This window comes from Bidens hawaiensis, unplaced genomic scaffold (genome assembly GCF_021521415.1).
Source record: "Bidens hawaiensis isolate Kalapana, Puna unplaced genomic scaffold, B.hawaiensis_p1.1 tig00004685_1, whole genome shotgun sequence".
NCBI classification, from domain to species: Eukaryota; Viridiplantae; Streptophyta; class Magnoliopsida; order Asterales; family Asteraceae; genus Bidens; species Bidens hawaiensis.
Genome location: NW_027491287.1, coordinates 1,798,906 through 1,826,277, shown reverse-complemented (window position 1 = coordinate 1,826,277; position 27,372 = coordinate 1,798,906). Strand labels below are relative to the sequence as shown.

The 27,372-nt window shown below is 35.1% G+C and overlaps 2 protein-coding genes, 2 non-coding genes and 3 pseudogenes across 5 annotated transcripts; 6 read left to right on the top strand and 1 right to left on the bottom strand.

Annotated features, from left to right (window-relative positions):
• The first annotated feature begins 3,617 nt into the window (after positions 1-3,617).
• On the top strand, positions 3,618-4,994 carry LOC143627599 (uncharacterized; annotated as a pseudogene).
• Positions 4,995-5,604: 610 nt separating this feature from the next.
• TRNAL-UAA (transfer RNA leucine (anticodon UAA)) lies at positions 5,605-5,687 on the top strand. Its single transcript has one exon. It is a non-coding gene; the product is annotated as a tRNA-Leu (tRNA).
• Positions 5,688-7,009: 1,322 nt separating this feature from the next.
• LOC143627598 (uncharacterized) lies at positions 7,010-8,196 on the top strand (annotated as a pseudogene).
• A 703-nt stretch (positions 8,197-8,899) lies between these two features.
• TRNAL-UAA (transfer RNA leucine (anticodon UAA)) lies at positions 8,900-8,982 on the top strand. The gene has a single exon. It is a non-coding gene; the product is annotated as a tRNA-Leu (tRNA).
• A 1,929-nt stretch (positions 8,983-10,911) lies between these two features.
• On the top strand, positions 10,912-14,040 carry LOC143627649 (proteasome subunit beta type-5-B-like). Of its 2 annotated transcripts, XM_077097434.1 has the most exons (8): positions 10,912-11,006; positions 12,004-12,129; positions 12,231-12,360; positions 12,733-12,839; positions 13,137-13,271; positions 13,371-13,474; positions 13,550-13,650; positions 13,765-14,039. In XM_077097434.1, the coding sequence occupies exons 2-8, from the start codon at positions 12,013-12,015 to the stop codon at positions 13,890-13,892; spliced, it is 822 nt and encodes a 273-aa protein (XP_076953549.1). In that variant the 5' UTR covers positions 10,912-11,006; positions 12,004-12,012; the 3' UTR covers positions 13,893-14,039. The 2 variants fall into 2 exon arrangements, with proteins under 2 accessions (XP_076953549.1, XP_076953550.1); XM_077097435.1 differs by lacking the exon at positions 10,912-11,006 and having other exon boundaries at positions 13,765-14,040.
• Positions 14,041-17,540: 3,500 nt separating this feature from the next.
• Positions 17,541-19,744, top strand: LOC143627648 (receptor protein kinase-like protein ZAR1 pseudogene; annotated as a pseudogene).
• A 1,839-nt stretch (positions 19,745-21,583) lies between these two features.
• Positions 21,584-21,994, bottom strand: LOC143627522 (putative calcium-binding protein CML19). The gene has a single exon (XM_077097314.1). It carries the CDS (start codon positions 21,992-21,994, stop codon positions 21,584-21,586), a length of 411 nt encoding a protein of 136 aa, XP_076953429.1.
• Positions 21,995-27,372: the final 5,378 nt, after the last annotated feature.

Here is a 27,372-nt window from a genome sequence, read left to right as displayed (position 1 = left end):
CCCTTTAGGGAAGGATTTAATGCATCCAAGCACACAATCCTCATCAACAACAAGAGGAGGCTCAGAAAGCAATGAAGCAGGCATAACCGGCGGGGGCAAATTGGGATGCTTAGCCACTAACGCTTTCAAAGTGTCATTACCGAAAGGTGCAACCCCTGAAGAGCATAATACTTTAATGGCGGCAGTAAAATGCCCGTCCGCCACTTTTCGTAAACATTGTTTCACATTGGCGCATACCGCAACATCATCGTGCTTAGCGAGAGGCTCCCCATGACTCGAGTTCACCCTTATAGGTGTGGCAAAAAGGGATAAAATAAGCGCATCAAAACCATCATTAGCACCCCAACTTGCTAGTGCTTGTTGAATACTCTGACATTGCAAAGACTTTCTATTACCGGACCCGCGCTCCTGACGTTTAGAAGGTCTGAAAACACGCAGCGTGCACCGTGGTAACAAGAAAAGTTTCACCCATGCCTCAACAGAGTCTGGCATAGCAACCACCTTACCCAGAGCCGCAGTTAACGCTTGAGCAAATGCCATACGACAACTATGAGGGATGCTCTTAACAATTGTGATAGGAAGAGAGAAGACGCGGTCAAGGAGAACCTCATCCACCACTATCCCTCCCAAGGGAGCAACATCCCTTATAACATGTGGTTTATCAATCCCCATAATAAACTCCTCCACAGCTCCCACACCCTCGTTGTACTTGGTGACTCCATCAGCATGATGACACGTCCGTTTAAGAGCATTTGGACGCATACACACCCCACATACTGGTCCGAGGCCTTAAAAGCCTCCCCAACTGAAATAAATAAATCACAATCCGTGGAAATGGCGTCCCGTAGGGTCCCTTTCCGCTCATCCGACGACAAATGAAGTCGTTTGATATGCGCCATTAACCGAGAGATCCCTCTTGACCCCGCCCGTCCATCCGGGCAACAATGGAACCCCCTAAAAGGACATGGCCAAACACCCACCGAACCCACACTATTTTCTAGGGTCTTAGACATAGCACCCTCATCAATTAATCCACCACGAGAAATGATGTCGAACCGACAACCATGTCCACCTCCCGTGCCCACCTCCCCCGATGGGGCTCCTTTGACAATCCGAGCCCTTGTCATAACCCCTCACGACAAAAAGGTCAACAAACAAACTCGAGCTGAGTTTTGGGAGTAAAAACCCGAACTAAGAGGAGAAAGGAGAGCAACCGTCAGTTGCTCTCCCCTCCGTAAACCCAAAAAAACCGATTAACTCATTGAGACATTTTATCGAACACCTGGCGGGCAGACCCAAAACCGAGGATTAAAGGCAAAATTGAAATAACAGTAGGGGTGGTGGTGAGGAGATGACGAGGATATGACGAGGAGATGATGCTGGTTACTAATGTGTGACGGCATATTGTTCTTTAGGCGAAGGTGTAGCAACGGTGGTGGTGGTGGAAATCTATTTGGGGGTCGGCTCAAAAAGTTGAACAGTTGATAATGACGAGGAGATGATTCACGTTACAAATCAATTAAATGTGTATGTAAGTGTTCCTTAGGTTGGAGTAGAGGTGTACAAAACCGGTTCGGGTTATAAATCGAACTGAGATGGTCAACATATTATAAATATCGCTTTGTTAAAATCTATCAAATCAATTCGGGTTATAAATCAGTTTGAGGCAAAGGAATTTTTTTTTATTATTTTTTTGTACGTTTTTCAAATCGGGCTGGGCTATAAATGGTTTCAATGAATGATGCTACGAACCTGTTTCTTTTGGTGACGTGGACCCGATAGAAACCGATTTACCGGGCCCACGGCAGTTTCTTTTGTACATCTATAGGTTGGAGATAAGTCGTTGAATAATAAAAAATTTCTTAATATGTCAGGCCCAAAATTTTATGAGAAGCCTTTTTGGATCACATGTTTAATTGTTGTTAAGGACACAACTTCTTTAAATACCCGATAACGCAAACCAAAGCCTTTGGTTTTTAATCGGGTCATATATCACATTCCGGTTTCAGGTCCGGGTTAACGAGCTATTTCAGGAACGGACCGAAAGTGTAATCAAATCTATAAAAAAACAATTATACCGTTTCCATATTTGTTATAAGTTTTAACCTATAAAAAATAGGAGCCGATAACTATATCATAATATACTTTGTTTAAAAATCAAAATAACACATCCACAAAAACTTAAACAGGAATCAAACTTTAAGCAGTTTTCGTTCAAGAGCAAAGGTTATCATATATTTGTTTCACAAGGTATTCATTAAATCGTTTTTAATAATTAATGATGTTTATATTGTTCTTCAATGATGTCAATACTTGCTTTGATCAATATATTTAGGTAGTTTCATATTTATCAATAAACCATAGAATTGAATAACTGAGTTTTTATATACTTTTATATAATCTGGTTTGGTTTCAAAAGTATAAAGATATAAAGTATGCATGTTGAGTGTCATGAAGTTTATACATGCTTTCATAATAATTTTCTTTTTACGTTTTTTTTTCATCTTTTGTGTTATATGGATTCAATGAATATTGAGATTTATCATAATAATGCCAATGTTTTCATAACCAGAGAGTGAACAAGATGTCTTATTGGATCAGATTTAAGAACTGAATGACGGCATAATTAATTTAAAAATATTTAAATATTACGTAAAGTTTAAATACTATTAAATTAAAATTTTAATAAAGTTGTGTTGTTATTTTACTTATATTTAAAAAATATTAAAAGAAATGTTATAAGTTTCTTATGGAAAAACAAAATATGAAAAATAAAGTAAGAAAATAATTTCCACAAAAATCTAATAAGATACTATACAAGGAAAAACTAACATTTTGGCAACTATATTTGGTCATATAATTATGTGTGGGGAGTTTGTAAATTACGGGGTGGGGTTGTGAGTGTAAATTATAGGGTGGAGAGAGAAATGTAGTGATTTTTTATAAATTTGGGGAACATTGTTTGCCCCTATTTATTTTTTAATATTTGTTGGATTGGTTGTGATTAGAGGAGAGAGAAAACTGTAATGATAAAGATATAAAAAAATATTTTTTAATTGAACAAGAAAGAGAAATGTATTGTTTTTTAGTGTAATTATAGAGATGGGGATAGGGAATGGAATGAGAATGCTCTAAGAGCATTCTCATCCCACCCACTATCTCCAAACCAAAAATTACACTAAAACTCACTTTATTTTCTCTCTCCATTTCAATTAAATAATACTTTTTATACCTTTTATTATTACATTTTCTCTTTCCTTCACTCACAACCACTTTCAAAATATATTAAAAAATTATAGGGGATGAACAGTAACTTTTCAAATATACAGAAAAATCACTACTTTTTCTAAAATATAAAAACTCTTCACTCACAACACTCTAAATCACTCTCTAAATTATAAAAACACCACTCACATATTATAATGGGTTGGATGAGAATGCTCTAATAAGTTGCTGATTTATTATGCTTTACAATTATAATAACATCTTAATAAGCATCAATGTCATGTTACATTTTTTTATCAAACTTCAAAGATAGACCGATAAATCGGTCGTTTTAAGTTATGTTTTATTTCTAACGTGTCATACTGGTTAAGTTAAAAGATTTAACTAATTACTTTGACATTGTTTTAGTATGCAGAAGATGATCAGTAAACCCGCAACTGCGATTCTATATTCCCTACTTAGAGATGGCGAGAAACGACCCGTTCAAGATATCATTACCGATTTCTCCACAAAGGTCCCGCGCTCTCAGCATAATGCAATCTACTCTGCACTTGTTATTCTTTTAGAAGACACACCAAAGTTTCTAAAACCGTCCGAGCGTTTAGTTGCATTTGCGTTACTTCATCACTCGTATGCATCTGCCAACCCGTACGTTTCATTGCTTATCGACATTGCAAACGATGCAAAAACCGACAGTTTTGAAAAATCGTTTATTCGTCATCTGCTAGGCGGGGTCCACGAGGTTTTGAAATTATCAGCTGCAGATTACATTAACAAGTTTGACTCTGCATCAAACAGTTTCACCCTGCTCGACCTGCTAGTGAAAAAGCCCAACCCGTTTACCTGTTTTTTTAAAGATGCTGCGGTAAAAAATGTGATACCTGATCCAGATTTCGGGCCAGGTGACCGAGAGGAAACAGTAACGGGCCTAATACAGTCTTCGTCACTGGACGGGCTGTATCCTCATTGGGCCCGGCCCGTTCCACCTAGACTCCCGGTTCTAGAAGGTGAGCTAACATGGGTCAACCACGAAAACATTCATGGCCCGCTTTGGGATCTCGGGATGTGTGTTGACATGAGCCTCGCTGCAGTGGTTCGTGAGCTGGTTCAGCAAGCCTTAAAAGGCCCGCTTGCGCCAGCTCAGCAAGAACGTGTTTTACTCGAGTTAAAATCCAACCCAATCCTCGTGTATCACTGCAGGTTGACTCCGATAAAACTACCAAAATTAGTGGAAAACAACCCGTTAATCGCGGTTGAAGTTTTGATCAAACTAATGAACTCACCAAAAATAACTGACTACTTTACGGTTCTTGTGAGCATGAAACTGAGCCTGCACTTGATGGAAGTTGTGAACCAATTAACGACTGAGGTTAAGTTACCAGCTGAGTTTGTGCATTTGTATATAACCAACTGCATTGCGTCGTGTGAGAATATTAAGGAAAAGTTTATGCAGCACCGGTTGGTGAGGCTCGTGTGTGTGTTCTTGAGGAGTTTGATCAAAAACAACATAATCAATGCTCAAGATCTTTTTTTCGAGCTTCAGACGTTTTGCGTTGTGTATGCGAAGATGCCTGAAGCAGCCGGTTTGTTTAGGCTTCTTAAAACGTTATAATGATTAATGTTTTTCGTACTGTTTTCATGTTAAGTAGTATTTTTAGATGAGACGGATTGAACTTGCATATTTGTGATTTGAAACTTATATGTTATTTACTAGTTAATATACGATTCGAGAAAGACCATTCGCATTTGAACGATAGTCACCAGAATATATGTGAAATTATTCTACCCATTCAGTTTATTCTATATACCGTGTTAAAATCTATATCTGTATCTATATCTATAATAAAAATCTCTTATGTCATGTCTTGTCTCCATATCATTCTCACAAATTTTCTCGCATTTCTCTATTATTAAATATACCTTCCCTCTCTTCAATAGTGATATATATATATTTTTTAAAAAATACTAATTATACTAATGAAACACATTTGTTTTAATATCTCTCTTATTTTAAGAAAATAAATGAAAACACTTCAATGAACACAAATTAAAAATATATAAAACCTTTAATTGACTCATCCGAATAATAATTATTTATTTTATATTAATACATATACGAACATAAATAAACGAACATAAATGAACGAACGGAACATGGGTTCATGTTCGTTCGTTTAATTAAACGAATACAAATTTTTTGTTCGTGTTCGTTCGTTTAATAATTAAACGAACATAAACGAACTTCCCGCCGAACGGTTCACGAACAGTTCACCGAACGTTCGGTTCGTTTGCAGGCCTATACTTAATACATTTTTCCAAGTATAATTATACATTAAGATATTGAATGTTTAAAAAAAGATTTCAAATTAATAACAGGAAGCTGGTTTGTCCGAGAGGTTAAGGGGGAAGACTTAAGATCTTCTGCACATAAGTGCGCATGGGTTCGAACCCCATAGCCAGCACTTTATAATTACTTTTTATTAAAGCTTTGTACTTTTCATTATAGTTAAAAGCTGGCAGTTTTTAGTTTTGAAAATAATCATTCATGTACATCTTGATTTTTTTTGAGTGGTGTACATTTGCTAATATAGAGTTCTTATAAATTATAATAGGATAACTAAATATGAATCAATATAATACTAACCGCGATGTATAATACTTCGAAATGCACAATCAGAAGCACCAAATCATCAAGAAAAATACGCAAGAAACTCAAGTGATGAGCGTAAACCGTTCTACTTGTATATAATAATATTGGTGCATGAGTTTACATGGTTGTTGAGCTTTCTCAAAATAGGTCCTTAAATTTTTCTTAACTGTACTACAATGTATTGAGTTATGAGTGATGAAGATTTGCTTATATCAATTCCTTATGTAAGGATAAACAAATAAGAGTGTAATTAAATCTATAAAAAACGATTATGCTGTTTCCATAATGTGCTATAGGCTTTAACCTATATAAATAGGAGCACATAATTAACATAATACTTGTTTAAAAATAAAATTATCACAGGAATCAAACTTTGAGCAGTTTTTGTTCAAGAGTAAAGGAATTCAACTGTTTGTTTTCACAAGGTATTAATTTAAATCATTTTAAATAATGATGTTTATATTGAATGATGTGAATATTGAGTGTCATGAAGTTAGTTAATACATAATATTTTTTTTATTTTTTTATTTTATTTTCACTATGGTGTTCTTGTTACTGATTAAATGTAGATGAATTCAATGAATATTGAGAATTTATCAGAATAATGTCTTTTTTGTTTCTAGTAAATTTTGAGTTGTAGCCAATGTTTTCGTAATCGGACAGTGACCAGGATGCCTTATCGGACTAGATTTAAGAACCATATAATGTCATAATTGATTTTAAAAATAATATTCAAATATTTTGTAAAATGTAAATACTATTAAATTGATAGTTTAATAAAGTTGTGTTGCTATTTTACTTATTTTTAAAAAATTAAAAGAACTATATTAGTTTCTTATGGAAAAACAAAATGATTGCATATGTTATTTAGAAATATATATGATGCTTTTCTTGTTAGATGTTGTAGCAATATATTAAGAATAATAAACATGGAAAAAAATAAACAGATATTTGATTTTATTACTGCTATGAGTTATTTTATTTCACTAAATTTGTATGGTTTATTATTAATTTGTTACACGTTTGATCAAACTTCAAAGATAGACCGATAAACCGGTCAATTTAAGTTATGTTTCATCTCTAACGTGTCATAAAATATTTAACTAGTTACCTTGTAACTATTTTTGTATGCAGATGACTGGGAAACCCGAACCTGCAGTTCGTATTTCCCTATCTATAGATGCTGAGAACCGAACCGTTGAAGACATCATTACTGAGTTCTCAACAACGATCCCGAGCTCTCTGCTTAATGAATTCTGCTCTGGACTTGTTACTCTTTTAGAAGACACGCCAACGTTTCTAAAACCGACTGAGCGTTTAGTTGCATTTGCGTTACTTCATCACTCGTATGCATCCGAGTCATCCGACAACCCATACATTTCCTTTCTTGGTAACATTGGATACGATGCAAAAACCGACACGTATGAAAAGTCGTTTATTCGCCATCTGCTAGGCGGGACCCACGAGGTTTTAAAATTATCAGCTGCAGATTACATCAACAGGTTTGACTCTGCATCAAACAGTTTTCCACCGCTTGGCCCGTTAACGAAACAGCCCGACCCGTTTACCAGTTTCTTTAAAAATATGCTTCCTGACCCGTATATCGGGCCGGGTGACAGGAAACGGTAACGTGCCTAATACAATCTTCATCATTGGACGCGCTGTATATTCATTGGACCCGAACCGGTCCAGCTAGACTCCTAGTTCTAGAAGGTGAAATAATACGGGTCAACCCCGACAAAACTCATGACCCGTATTGGGATCTTGGGATGTGTGTCGACACGAGCTATGGTGCAACGGTTCGTGACTTGATTCTACAAGCATTGCGTGGCCCGCTTGCAGTAGCTCAGCAAAAACGGTTAATACTCGAGTTATCATCCAACCCGGGACTCGTGCATCACTGCGGGTTGACTGCAAGAGTACTAGCCAGATTAGTGGAGACCAACCAGTTAATCGCAGTTGAAGTTTTGATCAAACTAATGTACACACGCGAAATGTCTGACTACTTAATGGTTCTTGTGAACATGGACTTGAGTCTGCGCTCGATGGAAGTTGTGAACCGGTTAACGGCTGAGGTTAATTTACCAGCCGAGTTTGTGCATATGTATATATCCCATTGCATATCGTCGTGTGAGAATGCTAAGGATGAGTATATGCAGTGCCGGTTGGTGAGGCTCGTGTGTGTGTTCTTGCAGAGTTTGATCAAAAACGAGATAATCAATGTTCAAGCTCTTTTTATCGAAGTTCAAGCGTTTTGCATTGAGTTTTCGAAGATTCGTGAAGCTGCTGGTTTGCTTAGGCTTCTTAAAACCTTTGAGTGATCAATGTTTTTCATTTTGTTTTCGTGTTAACTAGTATTTTTACATTCGACAGATTGAACTCGCATCATTAATTAAATTTTCTCAACACTTCATGTATTAGTCGTTTAATATTGTTTGTATTTTTCTTACGTTTGTTTTTGGGCTACTTGTGTCTTGTAAGTGGTCCTTTTGTTTTTAATAATATTTGGCCTTTCAAAAAAAAGTTATTTAGCGACTCGGTTGCATCTGCAAAGAGCTTCAATATGAGCACACAAGATGGTCGGGTTCAAACAATGCTTAGAGGAATTTGCTAACTGATATGGTGTGTAACATAGTTTACTAGTTTATAAAAGATTCAAAGAAGATAATTTGCAGTTGAACGATAGTCACTCGATTAGTTATGACTTATGAAGTTATTCTACACATCCCGTTTTGCGTTCATATATATAGGGGTGGCTATTTACAAAGAATGTGTAACGTACGTTGTGTAATTATTAACATAGGTTGAATGATTATTTTATAAGTTGCGTGATATTTTGTGCGTAAACAGTTCAATTTTATGTATATTATATTTACTTCATGCGGAACTATGGCGGAGAAGATCTTTGTACACTCTGTACGATCATTTACCTATAGATATATAATAAATCAGAAAAAAAAAATGTGATTATTTATTTATTACATTACTGTATGTATAAAAAGAATTTATATTTAAAAACAAGAAGCTGGTTTGCCCGAGAGGTTATGGGGGAAGACTTAAAATCTTCTGCACATAAGTGCGCATGGGTTCGAACCCCATAGCAAGCATTTGTTTTTTATTTTTATTAAACATTTTTTACTCCCTGTATTTTGATTATGTTGAAAACATCATTTTCACAGCATAGGTCCCTGTATTTTTGTAAGGTATATTCATTGTACAATGTATTGAGTTATATCTTATGAGTGATGAACATTTGCTTATATAGAGTTCTTATAATAGGAAGATAAACAAATACGGGTCAATAACACTAACACCGCGGAAATATTAAACATTGAAAAGCAAAACTTGCACCGAATCGACATCATGGATAGGATATATGAGAATTCCAAATGCTTAGCATGATCGAATTGTTAAGTTTTTTACGTATATAAACATAAAGCAAGAGAAAATCATAAATATGTCTATTTATCGGGTATGTTTATAGTTGTTCTACATTTGGCAAGTTTAATTAACCTGAAAATGAATTTGAAAAGCCAATACCAATTTAGGTTGATCTAAATAACCTGAATTATGAGAATAAATAAATATATGAAATAAAAATTATATATAATAAATAAAAAGTTTATGTACTTTTTCTAAGAAAATAAAATTTACATAATTCAATAAGTTTGAAAATTTTCACACACTTAGAAAATTTTAAAAATAAATAAAAATTATGTCAGATTTCTATAAAGAGAAATATGACCGGTTAAAATGATTAAACTTGTTTGACAAGTCACAAAATTAATATATATGTGTAACATTAAGTTCCTCTAAGAAACCGTATCTGAACAGGAACCAAATCAGTTCCACTTCTACCTGGTCAAACCCTGAACTCGGCCCAGCCAAAAACCGTTAAAAACTTGACCAAATCAGTCAAAAACCCGACTATACCTGAACCAAACCTGAAACAAGATTATATCTGGGTTTGGTTCCGGAAAAAAAACCCCATTTATAGACCTCTAGTACTCTACTAGTGTCTAGTCTACTTCTCATAGGGTTGTTCACTAGCCGAGCCGAAATGAGCGAAGGCTTGCTCGTTGCTTGGCTCATTTACAACCGAACCGAACCGAACGGTTGAAATTTGAATTGAGCGAAGACCGAAACGAGCTAAAACCGAATCGAGCATTTTTCGATCGAACATCGGGCGATTTTGAGCATTATTTATTTTTTTTTTCACTTTTGAAGGTTGTAAATAATATATTTTATAAATAAATTAATACTCCCTACGTCCCATTTTAAATGTCCCGAGACCCAAGACACACAAATTAATAAATGTTTGATCATTTTATTTTATGAGCTGTAAAATGACAATAATGTCCTTTAAATTATTATGGTTAAAAACCATTTTTCTTCCTTGGCGAAAAAATAAAACATCTAGTATATGTAATAGTAAGGGCACAATTGAAAATTGAATTTATATGTATAGAAATGACATTTAAATTGGGACAACAAAAAATGGAAAAATGGACATTTAAAATGGGACGGAGGGGGTAGTTTTTAGACAAACATGTAACAGATTGTAAGTTTTTATTAAAAATAAGTTTAAAGTGAGATATAATGAACATGTAAACAAATTTATAATATCTAAAGACTTGAAGCGAACAAATAAAACTATAAATTGACAGAATATGAAAAATTTAAAGGGGTAAAAATAATTGTATGCTTATATTATGTGTTTTGTCTATATATTTATATATTTGTTCATATATAATTATATATAAAATAAATTAAAAATATTCGAGCTGAACAGAACTGAGCAGACCTTTGCTCGTTGCTTGGCTCGTGTACAAACCGAAACGAACAGAGCGGCTCATTTTCAATCAAGCTAAAAAATAAGCGATCATGAACAATTTTCGAACGACCGACGAGCGGTTTGGACGGCCCCAGAACTCTGAATAATCATTCATATATATTAATGGACCAAGCCCAAAGTAATACAACAGGCTGACCCGATCTATAGAAACCAGGTCTAATAACGGATCTCATGTTTTATTGTTGTTCAAGAAACCACTTTGTTCAAATACATACTTCGAAAGCTTTTGAATCAACGTATTAACGATCTGATTAACACTTATCCATCGATCAAAAGGTAATCTTCTACCTGATTATTATTATTATTATTATTATTATTATTTATTATATCACTAATTCCATTCATTGTTTGAATATTATTAGAATCATGCCTTAATGGCTTCGTTTTCAATTTTTATTTTTTATTTAATGTTTCGTTGTATGCGAATTCGATGTTGTTTCGCATAGTTATTGATTAGAGGCTTAAAATCAAGTAGTTTATTTTTTACTTATTTCAAGTTATATACGCTTTTAATTGTTTTCATTTTTTTTTTGAGAAAAACCTTTAACAAGCCTAAGCTCAGCTTGAGCTTCTGAGTCGGTTTCTCAATCTCGGACTTGGCTCGCTTATTATTTATTAATTAATTTATATACGTTTTTAATTATTTTTATAAATTTTGGGAAAAACCTTAAACAGGCTTAAGCTCAGCTCAAGCTCGTATAGTACCTTAAACAATCCAAAGCTCGGCTCAAGCTCGTATATTACCTTAAACAAGCTTAAGCTCGGCACGAAGTCCGAAAAAGGTAGAATTTAAAAATACACAGGGCTCATTAAGGCTCAACGAGCCTAAATGAGCTTCCTATACAAGCCTCAAGCTCGGCTCATTCCAAGCGTTTTATCAATCTGATCTCGAGTAGCGTGTGAGCAACTCAGCTCGTTTGCACCACTATTTGTATGTGTTTAGGTTTCACTCAGCTGATCGGAGCAAAAATACATTAGGAAGATTAATATGTTTAGTTTTAACAAGTTTGATGGTTATTGGTTAAGTTATAAATATAATGTCATGATTCTTGGGATTGTTTTCATGATTTTGTTTGATTATATAGGTGAGATTTATTTTGCTTTTATCAAAGAGTTGAACCAGTGAACCTCGTAATTTGAGGGTATATTATCAAGACTTTCATTTAAGTTTACAAGATTAAACTCGTTTGTGCGTTGTTAAAGTAGTTTTAGACTTTTAATTCTCATAAGGAACTTGAAAGTTGGAAAATTATGTATGAGTTGTTGTTTGTAGGTAAAAATCATGAAGCTTGACTTTAGCGGACTAGAATCAAGTGCACCGCTTTACGGTGGAAATAATGAGTCATTTTGTGACGGGTTCTCAGACACTCCTTCATTTGACCTTCCAGTCACATCAGATGTGAGTTTTTCGACCTCATTTTGCCCGACAATACTTGTTTTTTAATATAAAATTGATGAGTTTGTAATGTGCTGAAAACTACATCTCATCTCTTGCTCCAGTTTGATGGATTCCAGAAGAATTCTGTTCAAATGGTAAAACCTGCAAAGGGAACAACAACCTTGGCTTTTATTTTTAAGGAGGGCGTGATGGTCGCTGCTGATTCCCGAGCCAGCATGGGAGGCTATATTTGTATGTTCTTGTTCACACTGAAAATATATCTTGTTTTATAATTTCATATCTTATTACATTTTGCAATTGCAGCCTATGCATTTGAATTATATTTTTTTCGACTACTTTTTATTTGATCTTATTGACTAAACACTGGGTTTTATTTTTGAAGTCATTTCTTTATTTTTCTTTCCCAAATGCGTTTGGACATTTTTGTGTTTTGAAAATCTTTATTTTGCTAAAAGAGATTGAATGTTCTTACTACAAAATTAGTTTCTGACGTAACACATGTTTGAAACAATGATTTCACATTTTCACTTTCCTTAGGCTGCAGGTTCTAATTATAAAGCATTAATTGATCTAATACATACTTATGATTTTGTTTTCTTTCAGCGTCTCAATCTGTGAAGAAAATCATTGAAATTAATCCTTATATGCTGGGCACAATGGCAGGAGGTGCTGCTGATTGTCAATTCTGGCACCGGAATCTAGGCATTAAGGTTAGCCTGTTTTCGTTGCTCACCTCAGTTGTAGTATAGTACCTTCTTTTTTATAAAATCGCCAGTCAAAAAACCCATTAAACTTATAGTTTTTTGACAAAAACCTGCCAAACTCTCAAAAGGTTTGATTTTTGTGTGACTAGACCATTTTACCTTTTCTTTATCTTTCTTTTTTTCAGAAATAATGATAAGGTGATGTTGAATATGACCTCTAATCAGAATCTTGAATAATTACTTAAATCATGCATACAATGTGGCCTAAAGTAATGCTTGTATTATTTTTCAAAAAAATTTCAGTGTCGTTTGCATGAATTGGCAAACAAGAGAAGGATTTCAGTAACCGGCGCTTCAAAGATGCTGGCAAATATTTTATATTCTTACCGTGGAATGGGTTTGTCTGTCGGGACAATGATTGCAGGATGGGATGAAAAGGTATATACACAACACATAATTCAGACATGTATTTGTACTTTATGTTTATGTTTTGCATATTTAAGGTTAAACCTTTGCTACATGTTTTACATCTTGTAGGGCCCGGGTCTATATTATGTAGACAGCGAAGGAGGACGTCTGAAGGGAACTAAGTTCTCAGTCGGGTCTGGTTCGCCATATGCTTATGGTGTACTAGATAGCGGGTGAGCACGGATAAACACATTTAAATTTTGTCAATTAAAAGTTTCATTTTTGTTTTAATTTTGTGAATTTGGTAGTTACAAGTACGATCTGACAATCGATGAAGCTGCTGAGTTGGCAAGAAGAGCCATCTATCATGCAACATTCCGTGATGGAGCTAGTGGCGGTGTTGCTAGCGGTACACCCTCTTTAATATTTTCTATAAATATAAATAATGAATATCAAATTTGATGGCAAAATAATATTATTTAGTAAGAATATTTAATTATTGTTAATGTTGGTTTTGTTTTAGTTTATCATGTGGGCCCAAACGGATGGACAAAACTATCGGGTGATGACGTTGGGGAACTTCACTACTCGTACTATCCTGTCGAACCAGCGATTGTTGAACAGGAAATGACTGAAGCTGGTGCCGCGTGAGTCGACTGGCTGTTTGTAATTTGTTAGAAAAAGCAAAAAGACAATGTGCGTTTGTTATGATTTTATATTTGCAAGTGCCATGAACTTGTCTTTTTTTTTTTGCTTATTTATTACTAGAGTGATGTACTTATTGCTTAATCTTAAAAAAACATCTTGCTTTTATTGGAGTTAGTAAATTCCCTAGTAAAATCTATAGCATGAAATAAAATTCACAAAAAATTATGAAAGTCTTAAATAATAAATGTATAAACATTCATAGCTGATAATATGTATATATTGTTTTATTTTTAACAATTAAAAATGTGAAAAATAAGTTAACTTCTGTAGCTATGAATTCTACAGAATTTTTAACATGTACTCTATTTAAAGGATTTATCTTATTGTTGGAGAGTACAATCTTTCAGTCTCTTTTGCTATCTTTCTCATCCTTTTCATTTTATAAGAAAATTTTTAAAGAATATGAATTTTGTAAAATTATAAAGTGAGTCAAGTGTGTGTATTGTTAAAATATTTTTGGCAATTCATGGGTAAAACGGATTTATGATATTTATTTCTTTTTTCTAAGTGATATAGATGTAAAATTTCGTGACTTCTAAAATCTTCATGTCAGAGATTTGGATGTATTCATAGTTTTAACATATTATTAGATGTTTGTTTATTGATATTTAACTTATGAAAATCATGAGCGTATATTTGAGGCTTCGAGCTCTACCCAAGGATGTGTAGATGCCCATGGGTAGCTTGGCACGTCCGTAAGATGGGCATGGGTTGGAGCCTTGGAGTGTTAGGCCCACGGGGAAGGAAGGTGAGGGACATGGTTTGGAGGATGACGTTGTGGATACTGGGTAGTGGTGGATCTATAAGAAAATTTCATGGGTTTTTCAAAAAAAAATTGGGATCTAGGGGTATACGAACACGTAAAACGAAGACAAATTTTTACATTTCGCCGCCAAAGTTAAGAGATATCACGGGCACTCTTCGGATTCCCCTTAGATCCGCTCCTGGCTTGTGGGGAAATTGTTATGACGTTTTAGATCTAAAAATATAAAGAACAAATTGAAAGTAATTCCATTCATTTGAGTATAGTAATTCTGAAATTGAAGAGCCAACATGCAACATTTGATATACAATAATAATTTAAGTAAAGTTTACAAATCAAATGGATTATGAAATCAAATGCTATTATTATGACACCGAGTTTTGCTTCTAAGCATGTATTCATCATTGCTACATCATAGTTTGGTCATCAATTATTTCTCCACTCAAATTATAAACCTTTTATGTTTTAATATGATTATAAATCTGATAGTTTTTCATAAACTTTTTAAAAATATATTTTTGTTCTAAAATATGAGAGTCATTATATTTTTGTAATAACATAATGAGCCAATTTACATAAACATTATATTGTTGTAACCGCGAACTGACTCGAGCTAACTATGAGCACAACTTACGCTTACAAGTCGAGCGAACTTGCTCGTTACACATGACATCACACATATTAACTCTTAAAACTCTTATTCAAGAAAAGAAATCAGAAAATATAACTATTTGGCAAATATGCCATATGCATGATGTATCAATGTCTCATTATCAAATTACCAACCTCAAGTGATGTTAGTTACAGAGTTTTATACACTTAATAATTGTTTATTGGTTTTGTTCTAATCTTTTTTCACAAAATCACCTTATATGATCATTGAAAATTGGAAATCTTTGCAAAGAAGCCAAGCCAAATACAATGCACCTCATGTCATAAAATTAAATATTTACTTTTTTACTTTAAAATGAATAGAGGGTATGGATAATGGGTGATGTTAGTTAGATGAAAGAGATCGTATACAATAATACAAGTAGCCAACCCAACTAATTAAACCTAACAAATAAAAATAAAGTATAGTATGTCCATTCAACTACTTTGAAACAAATGGACACACAAGTACTAAAATTCAACTTTTTAGTACAAATTTGTTGGGGGGGAGTATAGAAAATATAATATGTTTATAACAAACATATGTCAATAGTGAAGTGAAATACTCGGTAATCTTTTTAAGATAACAGTGATTTATGTACTGGTATTTAATAACAGTGATTTATGCACTGATATTTTTAAATAAAAATATCAGTGCATAAATCACTGTTATTATCTTAAAAAGATGTACCGAGTATTGTAATGAATTATGTTAACGTAAATACTCTTTCCAGTTACAATGACGTGTCTGTCTAATAAGGTTGTATACTGGTATATTGTATATGCTTCCTTTAAAAGTCACTTTATATAATAATCAACTTGTATATCTTTATATGTACACATATTATGTATACTTAATTCAAGGTTAAAAAGCCATATGAAATCAATCCATGACTGAGCTAACAGCAAGTGGTGTATAGAATGGTGTTACATGATGTGGGGTAGCCATTAATGAACTTGAGTTAGCTTTCATTAAGTTATTTTACAGAAGATGGTTCCCACATTTATTTCCGGTCACATACATGGCTAGCGTCAACGAAACATTTATGATGCATTTCCCTCGTTATATTTTCTAGTGTGTCTTGTTAGGTTGTCGGGTTGGACTGGTTAATGTCACTCAAAAACGTCGCTTGTAGTATGACCATCAAATTGTCTTCGACCTATAACATTTCTGGTCACATTTATCTACTGTGATGTTAGTTGAAAAGTTTTGATTCCGTCATAAATGGTTATGCATATTATCTTCCACTAACCGATGTTTATTTGTCGTCAAAGACTAAACGTAGTTTCTAAGTAAATTAAGTTGTTTTAGCTTTTAAGTACCAAACATTTACACATGAAGACATTGTTGTCACTTGTCAAATAATCCATCCAACAATTATTATTTCTGTAGTACATGTGTGATCGATCACATGCAAACCAACAGATTATATTTGTGTGATTGAAAACTTAACTCAATGCAAGTACCATAAAATAATTAGAACTGATTTCATAAAATACACAAAACTATTTCGACCATACACGAGCTATAACCAGAGTTTTAACTGTGTAATCTACGTCCATTGCTATGCCTCTTACTCTCCAGATGAATTACACGTACAAGGATGACAGAAATAAAGATGCATTCGGTTTAAATTATAACTTTAATAACAAGAAAACTAAACATGCTCAAATAAAAGTAATACATGTCGGTTAACAAGGCAACGTGCCTCACTATCTTCGAACTCCATCAAGCCAAAACTATTAACATATCTTATTGTCTTCATTAAACCGAGCCCGAACTTGGCCTCTACAAACCCAACATTAATCGAAAAGTCCCTAAATTTTGTTCCATTTGTGCATGTCTTCTTCCTCAATACATATGAATCTTGATATTGATATGATTAACATCAACATGACACAAACAATTATACTAGGCAGAAAGACAACATATTAAAAGATCCCAATATCCCATTGCTTTCCTTCTACTTCTAGGAATCAATGTGTGTGGGACCCACCTCCCAACTCAACCCATTCCATTACCTTATTATTGTCATATGTTCATAAATACCACCACTACAACCACCATCACCACCACCACCACCACCACCACCACCACCACCACTTACTTCATATATGATATACCCAATGTCATAATTCATTATATACCCTTAAATGTTATCTTACAACTTCTTAACATGTTGAACCTTTATTATAATAATAATAATAATAATAATAATATTGTTATTATTATTATTGTTATTACAATTATTTACATTTTTTCAAATAATGTTTATGCTATTACTTCAGATGGACTTTCCCTCCTCTCCGTAAAATCCGCCCTCGACAACGGCGCTGATAAACTTACGGACTGGTCCGACAGCGACACCACCCCGTGTCATTGGACCGGCGTTACATGCGCCAACATTTCCGGGGTTTCCGACCCCCAAGTCGTCAGACTTGCCCTCGCCGGAAAAAATCTCCGGGGGTATATTCCGTCGGAGGTCGGAAACTTATTATATCTCCGGCGACTCAATTTACACGACAACGATTTCCACGGCTCGATACCCGATCAGATATTCAATGCGACGTCGCTTCACAGTATATTCCTCTCCGGCAACAATCTCTCCGGCGAACTTCCGGCGACTATTTGCAACCCACCTCGGATTCAAAACATTGATTTATCATCGAATTCGTTATCCGGAACATTCCCGAAGTTTCTCGAAAACTGCCGGGAATTACAACGGCTAATTCTCGCCGGAAATAATTTCTCCGGCGAAATTCCGGCGGGTGTTTTTTCGAAACTAGCCAATTTGGTTCAACTTGACTTATCATCGAATTCGTTAACCGGGTCATTGCCGGACGATATCGGCGAGCTGAAATCGCTATCTCGAATGCTAAATATCTCGTTGAATCGCTTCACCGGAAAGCTGCCAGAATCTTTGGGTGTCTTGCCGTTGACCGTTAGCTTTGACCTCCGGCATAATAATTTTTCCGGCGAGATTCCGCAAACGGGTTCGTTTGCGAATCAAGGCCCGACCGCGTTTTCGAACAACCCATTACTTTGTGGATTTCCGTTGTCGAAAACGTGTCGAGATATTAATAATATTAATAGCTCGGCGGTTTCGTCGGAAACCGAGGGGTTAACGCGGTCCATTCGCGATAATGGATCGCGAAAGGGGTTAACCCCGGGGTTGATCATACTTATATCTTTAGCGGATGCAATTGGAGTTGCATTGATTGGATTATTAGTGGTTTATTTATATTGGAGGAAAAAAGATTCGAATGGCTGTAGTTGTACAGGTAAAGTTAGATTCGGTGGAAATCAAAAATCCAAATTATGTGCATTTCCTTGTGTTAGTGGATTTCCCAACACGGATTCCGAGGCGGAATCCGTGAAGGACGACAACGGTGGTGGTGGTGGCGGTGGCGAAGATGGGGAGCTCGTGGCGATTGATAAAGGGTTTAGAATCGAGTTGGATGAGTTATTGAGAGCTTCAGCTTACGTGCTAGGGAAAAGCGGGTTGGGAATTGTGTATAAAGTGGTCTTGGGGACCGGGATCCCAGTCGTGGTGAGGCGGTTGGGTGAGGGTGGTGAATTGCAGTATAAGGAGTTTGTGGCGGAGGTTCAGGCGATTGAGAGGGTGAAGCATCCGAATGTGGTGAAGTTGCGAGCTTATTATTGGGCTCCTGATGAAAAACTGCTGATTAGCGATTTCATTTCGAATGGTAGTCTGGCTTCTGCCATACATGGTCGAACATCTACGGTCCTTAGATGGTCAACAAGGCTAAAGATCATCAAAGGTTCCGCGAGAGGCTTAGCTTATCTACACGAATATAGCCCACGGAAATTTGTTCACGGGGAGGTTAAACCGTCAAACATTCTCTTAGACAACGAGTATCAACCCTACATATCGGATTTTGGTTTGAACCGTCTTATTAACATCACGGGAAACAACACGTCGTCCTCGGGTGGATTCATGGGCGGGGGGCTTTCGTATTTAAAGTCAACCCAAACCGAGAAAGTCAACAACTACCGAGCACCGGAAGCCCGAGTGTCATCCAACCAACCTACACAAAAATCGGATGTTTATTCTTTCGGTATAGTTTTACTAGAATTATTAACCGGAAAGTCACCCGAGCTTTCGTCTCCAACTACTTCGACTTCACCCGAGACCCCGGATCTTGTTAAGTGGGTTCGGAAGGCATTCGATGAGGAAACCCCGTTATCGGATATGGTGGACCCAATGTTGCTTCAAGAAGTACACGCGAAAAAAGAAGTGTTAGCGGTGTTTCACTTAGCCCTCGCGTGTACTGAACAAGACCCCAAAATTCGACCGCGAATGAAATCGGTCTCTGAGAGTCTTGAAAAACTTAAAACATAAATCAACTGTCTATGTTTTTTGTTCAAGGATGAGTAAGTTTAGCTGATTTTGGCATTTTTTGTATTTTTTTTCTTTTTATTAATGTAAGGGTAAAATAAAAGAATAGTTTGGTGATCTATAATTCATAATTCTGTTATTTTGGTTATATTCTTGATGTTGATTATATGACGTCATGTAATATATATATATATATATATATATATATATATATATATATATATATATATAAAATGGATCATATCCATTCATCTATATTATCATCTCAAATTGATAATCTAATACACATACTTCTTTTAATCTAATATACATATTCCAAGTATTATGAAACATTTTTAGAGATATATAGGTCAACTGTAATCAGATATAAACTCTTGACTTACTATTAATGTGCCAAATTTGGTTACTTACAGATAGAGGTGGGTAAATAAACCGGTTAACTGAATCGAGCTGAAAACTGAATCGAAACCGAACCTGTTTGAAACCGATTATGAATAAACCAGTTTGGAACCGATTCAAACCGTCGGTTTGTAACCAGTTTGTAATTTTCTCCCCCAAAATGGTTCCAAACCGGTTAACAGAACCGAAACCGGTCAAAATCTGAACCGAAACCGATCATTAACCGGTTTTGACTTTTGTTGACCAAACTGAACCGGTTTCAACCCAAACCGGTTTTGAGTTTTAAACCAGTTTTTGCACGTTTACTTGCCGATTCCTCTCCGAGAATCATGAAAAAAATTTGTGTCGAAGTCGAAAAAAATTTCGAGTCTTATATTAATTGAGTAGTTTAGTTTAAACATAAAGAATACATAAATTTTTATTTCAAAAAAGTATATATAATTTAAAACAAAAATAAAAATTCAGACCCGTCAAGGGGATTAGGTCCGTGTTTCTTCACTATATGTGTTGGGCCGGGGTCAGTCAATAACCTAACCCTGCCTCATAGTCGGCTCTGGATGTTGTGACGGTTTATGTGACGTCTCGACCATGAAGCCATCCGAGGACGACTTGTTTCCGGTGGTGTTAACAAGACATGTTGAGTTACAAAGAAGTTCATTTAGTATACCAAGTATATATAACAAATAATATGAATTTACAAAAGAATATCCAAATTCCACCACTATATACATAAAGACTAGACGGGTGCCCGCGCGATGCGGCGGGGAACAAAAATCATAGTAATCGTGTAAAATTGTGGATGTTCAAGGTTCATTTAAAACCTTGAAAACGTTTGAACCAAACATCGCTTTTGGTCAGCTGGTTTCCAAATGTTCAAACCATAGCAAACGGTTTGGTTTATAGTTTATACAGAAAATTGGCCATATAAAACCGGACCAGATGATAAACTTATTATTGAAGCTCCATGCGTGAAACCAAACCATTAGTAACGATTCAGTTTAGAGTTTCTATGGTTCAATTTTGGTTCTCAATAACAAAAAATCAAACCAATGGTTTGGCTCACGGTATAACTTAGAAACCGTTAAAACCGAATTATGAAAACCCATGCGTAATATGTTAATTTTTTTTATTTGAAAAATTATAGCAATACCATAACCAAATTAAAGACAATAAAATGCTCATTTTTATGGTGCAATTTTTTATTAAAAATATTAACGTATGAAAAAGTTATTGCTGTCGGAAAATTGTTGGTGGGAAGTTATTTACAATTAAAATTAAAATGAATATATAGGTAAAGATAAAGGTCCAAAGTAGTAACTATTTCAAGACATGTTTTCAAATGGACAAGTTTGTCCCTTACATGCTATATAATATGTACCTTAGACGCTAAAAATTGTAATTTACTTAAAAATAAATGTCTTAATTTACCCTTATCTGATGTATCATATATAGTATAGATATTAGCAAACAATCATAGCTTTAAACTCATCAAAGTTAAGCACTCCATCACCATCAATATCAAACTCATGAATCATACCAACACACTCATCAAAACTCGTTGGCTCACCGAGTCGACTCAGCATCCGCTTCAAACTCTTCGGTGTAATGCAATCCGTTCCCTCCATTTCATACATTCCGAAAGCCTTCTTCAAATCCTCAACCTTCTCGTCTTCCTTAGAGCTTTCCATCAAATTAATAAAATCTTCAAACACTAATTGTCCGTTGATCACATCCTCTACCTCCTCGACTAATATTTCATCGTTGTGAATCAACCGAAAGCAGCATTGCAACTCGGATGGGGAGATCATGCCGTTGTGGTCTTCATCAAAGCGGTCGAATACTCGCTTGTAATCGGTCGGTGATTTGTTCATGATTTTGAAGATATTGTGAGAGTTGGATTATAACAAATTGGTAAAAGATGATGATGAAATCAAAGAAGTGAAGCATGATTAATATATGGTATGGATTGTACGCGTGATTATTATTATACCTAATTAATTTGAATTATGCAGCTTCCAAGTTGATGCTGATGATACCAAACGTACGAAATGAAATAGAAGTGTACGAGTGTGAAATATTTGTAGCCGTTTAATTAATTTCCCACGTAATTTATGGCTTGACGAAACTACAATGAAATTGCCTAAGTGGATTGTAGAAGTATAAAAATAAATTAAAAATAAAAAAAGCAATGACTAAAATAATAATAATAATAATAATAATAATAATTATTATTATTATTATTTGTATTTGTTTTTAACCTTTTAGATGTTAATAAACAATAAATACAATTCAAAACGATTTTTTGTATACATTTCATATTCATGATTCTTTATTTGGTGCCCCGCGGGTGGTGGTGTGCGTGTTATGTCGTTCTTGTATTCCTGAGCTAGAATTGAGGCTGTAAAAATACAATTCAAAACGATTTTTTGTATACATTTCATATTCATGATTCTTATTTGGTGCCCCGCGGGTGGTGGTGTGCGTGTTATGTCGTTCTTGTATTCATGAGCTAGAATTGAGGCTGTAAAAATAAACATCCATACTTGGGAGTATGTCGAGGGGGGGGGGGGGTATTTCACAAATCACCACATCATCACTATTTGGAACTGACAGACGATACGTTACTCGCTCATGACTCTCTCTCTCTCTCTAAAACAACGTTGTCTTCTCATACGCCGTTTTTTTGGTAACAGATCAGAATTCCACTCTATCTCCTCCATGTCAAGCACTGCTTTTTTTTTGTGCTGTTTGTTTTTCTGAAAATGTATGCGCAACCTCTTTTGTCTGTGCCTCGCAGACCACTTGCAGATTGTTTTTTTCTCGAAAATGTGTCTTTAAAAAATTGTATGCGCAAGCTCTTCTTGGTGCAGATAGGGGTGCAAACGAGTCGAGCCGAGCTCGATAAGTAAAGCTCGGGCTCGGACTCGTTTATTAAACGAGCTTAATTTTAGGCTTGAGCTCGGGCTCGGGCTCGATTAAGCTCGGTTCGCTCGAGCTTTTTAACGAGCCGAACTCGAGTAGCTCGCGAGCAGCTCGGCTCGTTTGCACCCCTAGGTACAGACTTGACTCACCCACTTTTGAGATCTTTAAGATTTGCGGCAGTGGCGGATCCATGAAATTTTCTCACAGGGATCGGAAAAATTTTTAGTCGATATTCAGTTGCTCATCGCTACAATTTTTTTCCAATCCGGTTCAACCTTTCGTGTTTAGTAATCGATATATAATTTTTTTGGTCTGGCTGGGCCCCTCCGATCGGCTAGAACCGAGTCGGCTTGAGTTATATAGAAAAAAGACAATCAAACACAAAAAATGTGTGAAACTTCATCAGAAATGCATAAATAAAATGTCATGTGTCTGTAATTGTTCTTTACGGGTTTATATTTTTTGAAGCTTAAAGAAAACATAATATAGTGCATGTCTTTTTCAATGAAACAACTACAATTTAATGTAACATCCCAAAATTTCCATAATAATATTTTAATATATTATTTGTTTTAACGGAAGAAAATTTACCCGAGTTAGTAAATAATAAATAGAAAGATAAGTAGTCTAATTAAATGGAATTAATCATGGACTAAAAAGGAAAGATGGTCCTTAGGTCCATGGGTTAAGGGAGTATAAATACCCCTTAAACCATAAATCTTTCCATTTCCATCCATAACATCCATCTTATTCTCTCACTAAACCTAAAACCCACACCCAAACCTTGCATTTTCGGCCGCAAGAGAGAAATCAAGATCTGAGGTCAATCAAGCAAAGGTCTTTGATAAATCCTCGATAACCAAGCTAGATACACGATTCAAGTCCAGAAACAAAGCTAGTCGTGACCTTAGAACCATCAAAAGGTATGTTCTTTAACCTTAAAGGTTATGTTTTTATGAACGGTTTGCTATGAAACTTGAACACATACTAGATCGGGTCTAGATAAATTATAAAGCTTCAAACTTGATGATTAAAATGAACACCATAGACCTATGGTTATGTACGACTCATATATGAACCCTAGAGTTAGCCTAGAACGTTTTAAACTTATAAAGGTCAAAACTTTATGCCTAAAACGGGAAAGATTTTGAAGCCATGATAATAAGGGGTGTAAAACGGGTATGAGCGATGATGATATAGGATTAAAAGTTCATGGTTTGAGCTATGAATCATGTAATCTGGGCAAACAGAATCATAAGATAGATAATGAGTGAGCTGGGTGTTTTCGGCCAATATGGGAACTCGGTCAAAACGAGTTTTCGGTCAACCCAAGTTCTCGGCCAGATTTGAGGGTTCTCGGCCAACCCGTGTTTTCGGACAAAACGGGTTCTCCGTCAACGAGAGGTTCTCGGTCAACAAAGAGTTCTCGGCCACGAGTTCTCTGCCAAAGAGTTCTCGGCGAGTCCTCTGATTGGGTATTGGGCTAAATCCACTTTGGCCTAGACCCAGTTGAGCCCAGAAGAACAATTGGATTGATTTAATTAAGCCCATAAGGTGCTAAGCCCAACTTAGAAAATAATTTAAAATGTTAAAGGAAAATGTGTTAAGACAGTTAATGGAAATAAAATTTTTCCAAGCTGACCTGACAGCTTAACTCCAGCCAGGGGCTCTGCCCCTTGGACCCCGCTAGGGGCTGCCGCCCCTAGAACCCCGCTGCCCCCGGACCCCCGTTCGTTGTGGGTTATATAAAGATAGAAATACGATATGGGTAGTAATAGTTAATTGATACATGTAAATATTATACAGTTAGCCGTGCACAGCTCAAGAAGGGGATTACGATAAACGGTGAACGTAACCGCATTCAGGTGAGTTTCTAGCCCCATTTCCTTGTTATGTTTTCGGGGTTGTGTGCATACTCGATGTGATAGTTAATACACTTACCTTAAATGGTAAGTGTATGCCATGTATGTTTGATGTGATAGATATTAGGTTATGATTGTGAATGACAGCTTGTCGATACGTGAACGATCTTAGGATATTGCACGTATTGACAAGGGATGTATGTATATGAAAGATGAATGTGTGTGATATAAATATATGAACGATATATGAGTATGTAATAATGATTAAAGAAAGTATATGTATAAGTATGTAAAGGTAGTATGAACGAAGAAGAAGAAAGAGGGATCAGACCCTAATAATATCTGAGATAGAGAAGTAAAAAGGGATCAGACCCTAATAATATCTGAGATAGACAAGAAAGGGATCAGACCCTAAATAATATCTGAGATATAATGGACAGTAAATATATATAAAGTATGAACTTAATAAATTATGTACATATGTATGAAAGTACGATACATAAGTAAAGTAGTAAAGTAATTATTATGTATCTTCGGATGCATGATTGAAGGTAAGTGAATGTATTGTATAATGTATGATTAACTAAAACTCACTCAGCGTAGCTGACTTTTAGCATGCACGCAGGTGAGTAGGATGCGTCAGCTGGCGTGAGCGGGACATATGGCAGAAGAATAAAGGCCTGGCATCTGGAGACCTTTTATGTTTTTATAAGTTATGTTTTAAATTTTGAAAGACAAGAAGAATGTTTTAAGACATGTTTATGATTTGAGATGTAATGTTTTATGAAAGTTTTATATTCCGCGTAAAGTTTTTAATTAACTCTGGTTTTAGAACTGTGTTTATGAGTAAATCTAACACCAAAGTAGAGCTACCGGTAACGGGGCCTTACATTTAAATTCTCATCACCCATTTGATTATGCAAATTAGACTTCACTTACTTCATCACTGAAAAGTATTTTCAACGTTTGCGGATGCGACGGGTAATACGAGAGCTAACCTCAATAAACAATAAACCAATACAAATGAAGTTGGTGAGCAAACCAGCGTATGTAGAAAGTCGAAACATTTTTTTTTAAGATTAAAGCTCTAATTATAAGCTTTGAACTTATATAATAAATTTCTTACGTCATTGTAACTTTTTTTAATAAATTAAATGTAGATTAGGTTGAGAGCTTTGGAATTATACTTAAAACTTAGGAATAGATTGATTGGGTATTTGGGCTTAAATTTGTATTAATTTGTTTCAATTAAACTCAAATTTAGTTATTTATATACATTTATATAACTATAAATGTAAATTTATTTTTTATTATGACCGGTCTCAAAATTTCATGGGAGTTGTTCTTGAATTTTCTGTCACAGTCTCCGAACCCATACTCCGGGAGGGGAGCCGTGAACGCGAGTGGTGGTATCGGTATTTATTATTTAGCAGCAGAAAAATTCATCAGGACCGTAGTTAAGAAAAATTATCATCGTGTAAAACACCATGATTTTCATTTCATCAGGTTGGATAAAACCCATTTGTATCCTTACAAATGTTTTATAGGGATAAACCTTAGTTTACAAAAAACATGTTTTTTTATTCAGGTGATAAGCCACTTATTCACTTATCTTTATCATCTCACATGAAACATGTTTTAAAATTTTTGATCAGCGGAAAATACTAGTGAGTACATTCATTTATAATGACACATATACAATTACAGTACAGGGCTGACCTTTAGGGAGGGCGGGGTGGTCGACGACCCCCAGCCCGACAACCCGTTAGGCCTGATTTTTTTTAAAAGACATTTATATGTATTTTTATGAATAACAAGATGTATATTTAATATTTAAACCCAATTGCATAACAACTAATTTGGCTTAGTGGCAAAGAGATGTTACTCTCAACCAAAAGGTTGTGGGTTCTAATACTATTTGAAACATGTATAAGCTTATTTTTATATAAAACTTTTTTACACAACTAAAATCATAACCAACTATGACAATTTAAAAATTTAATTATTTAAAGCTAACAAAATACGCATTTTACTTAATGTCCAAAAGACATTTCGCCTTCGGCCAAAAAAAAATTTTGCTTCTCGAAGCCGGGCCTGTTACAGCATTAAGATGTTTTTACATCTGCCTGCTTACAAATTACCGAAATGTGCTTGTCATTCGACCGTATCTATGACTGTGGTTATATTACGTATTGGCTAACACTTGTCCAATAAGTAACGTGTAATAGCCCAGTAGGCAAGCCTTGTATACAAAACCCCACAATAACAGTAGTAATCATCTCGTAAGTCTACAGAGACTTAATCACTGTAATGTATTTAAAATACTTTAAAAATATATTTGAAAACATTTAAACCATCTGTCATGAGTTTTATAGGTTTTGAAATTATCATGACGGTGCCGGAAAAACAGTTGTCTCACGCAAATGTAATGGTACAAAAACTCGAATGTCTCACGCAATATGCGT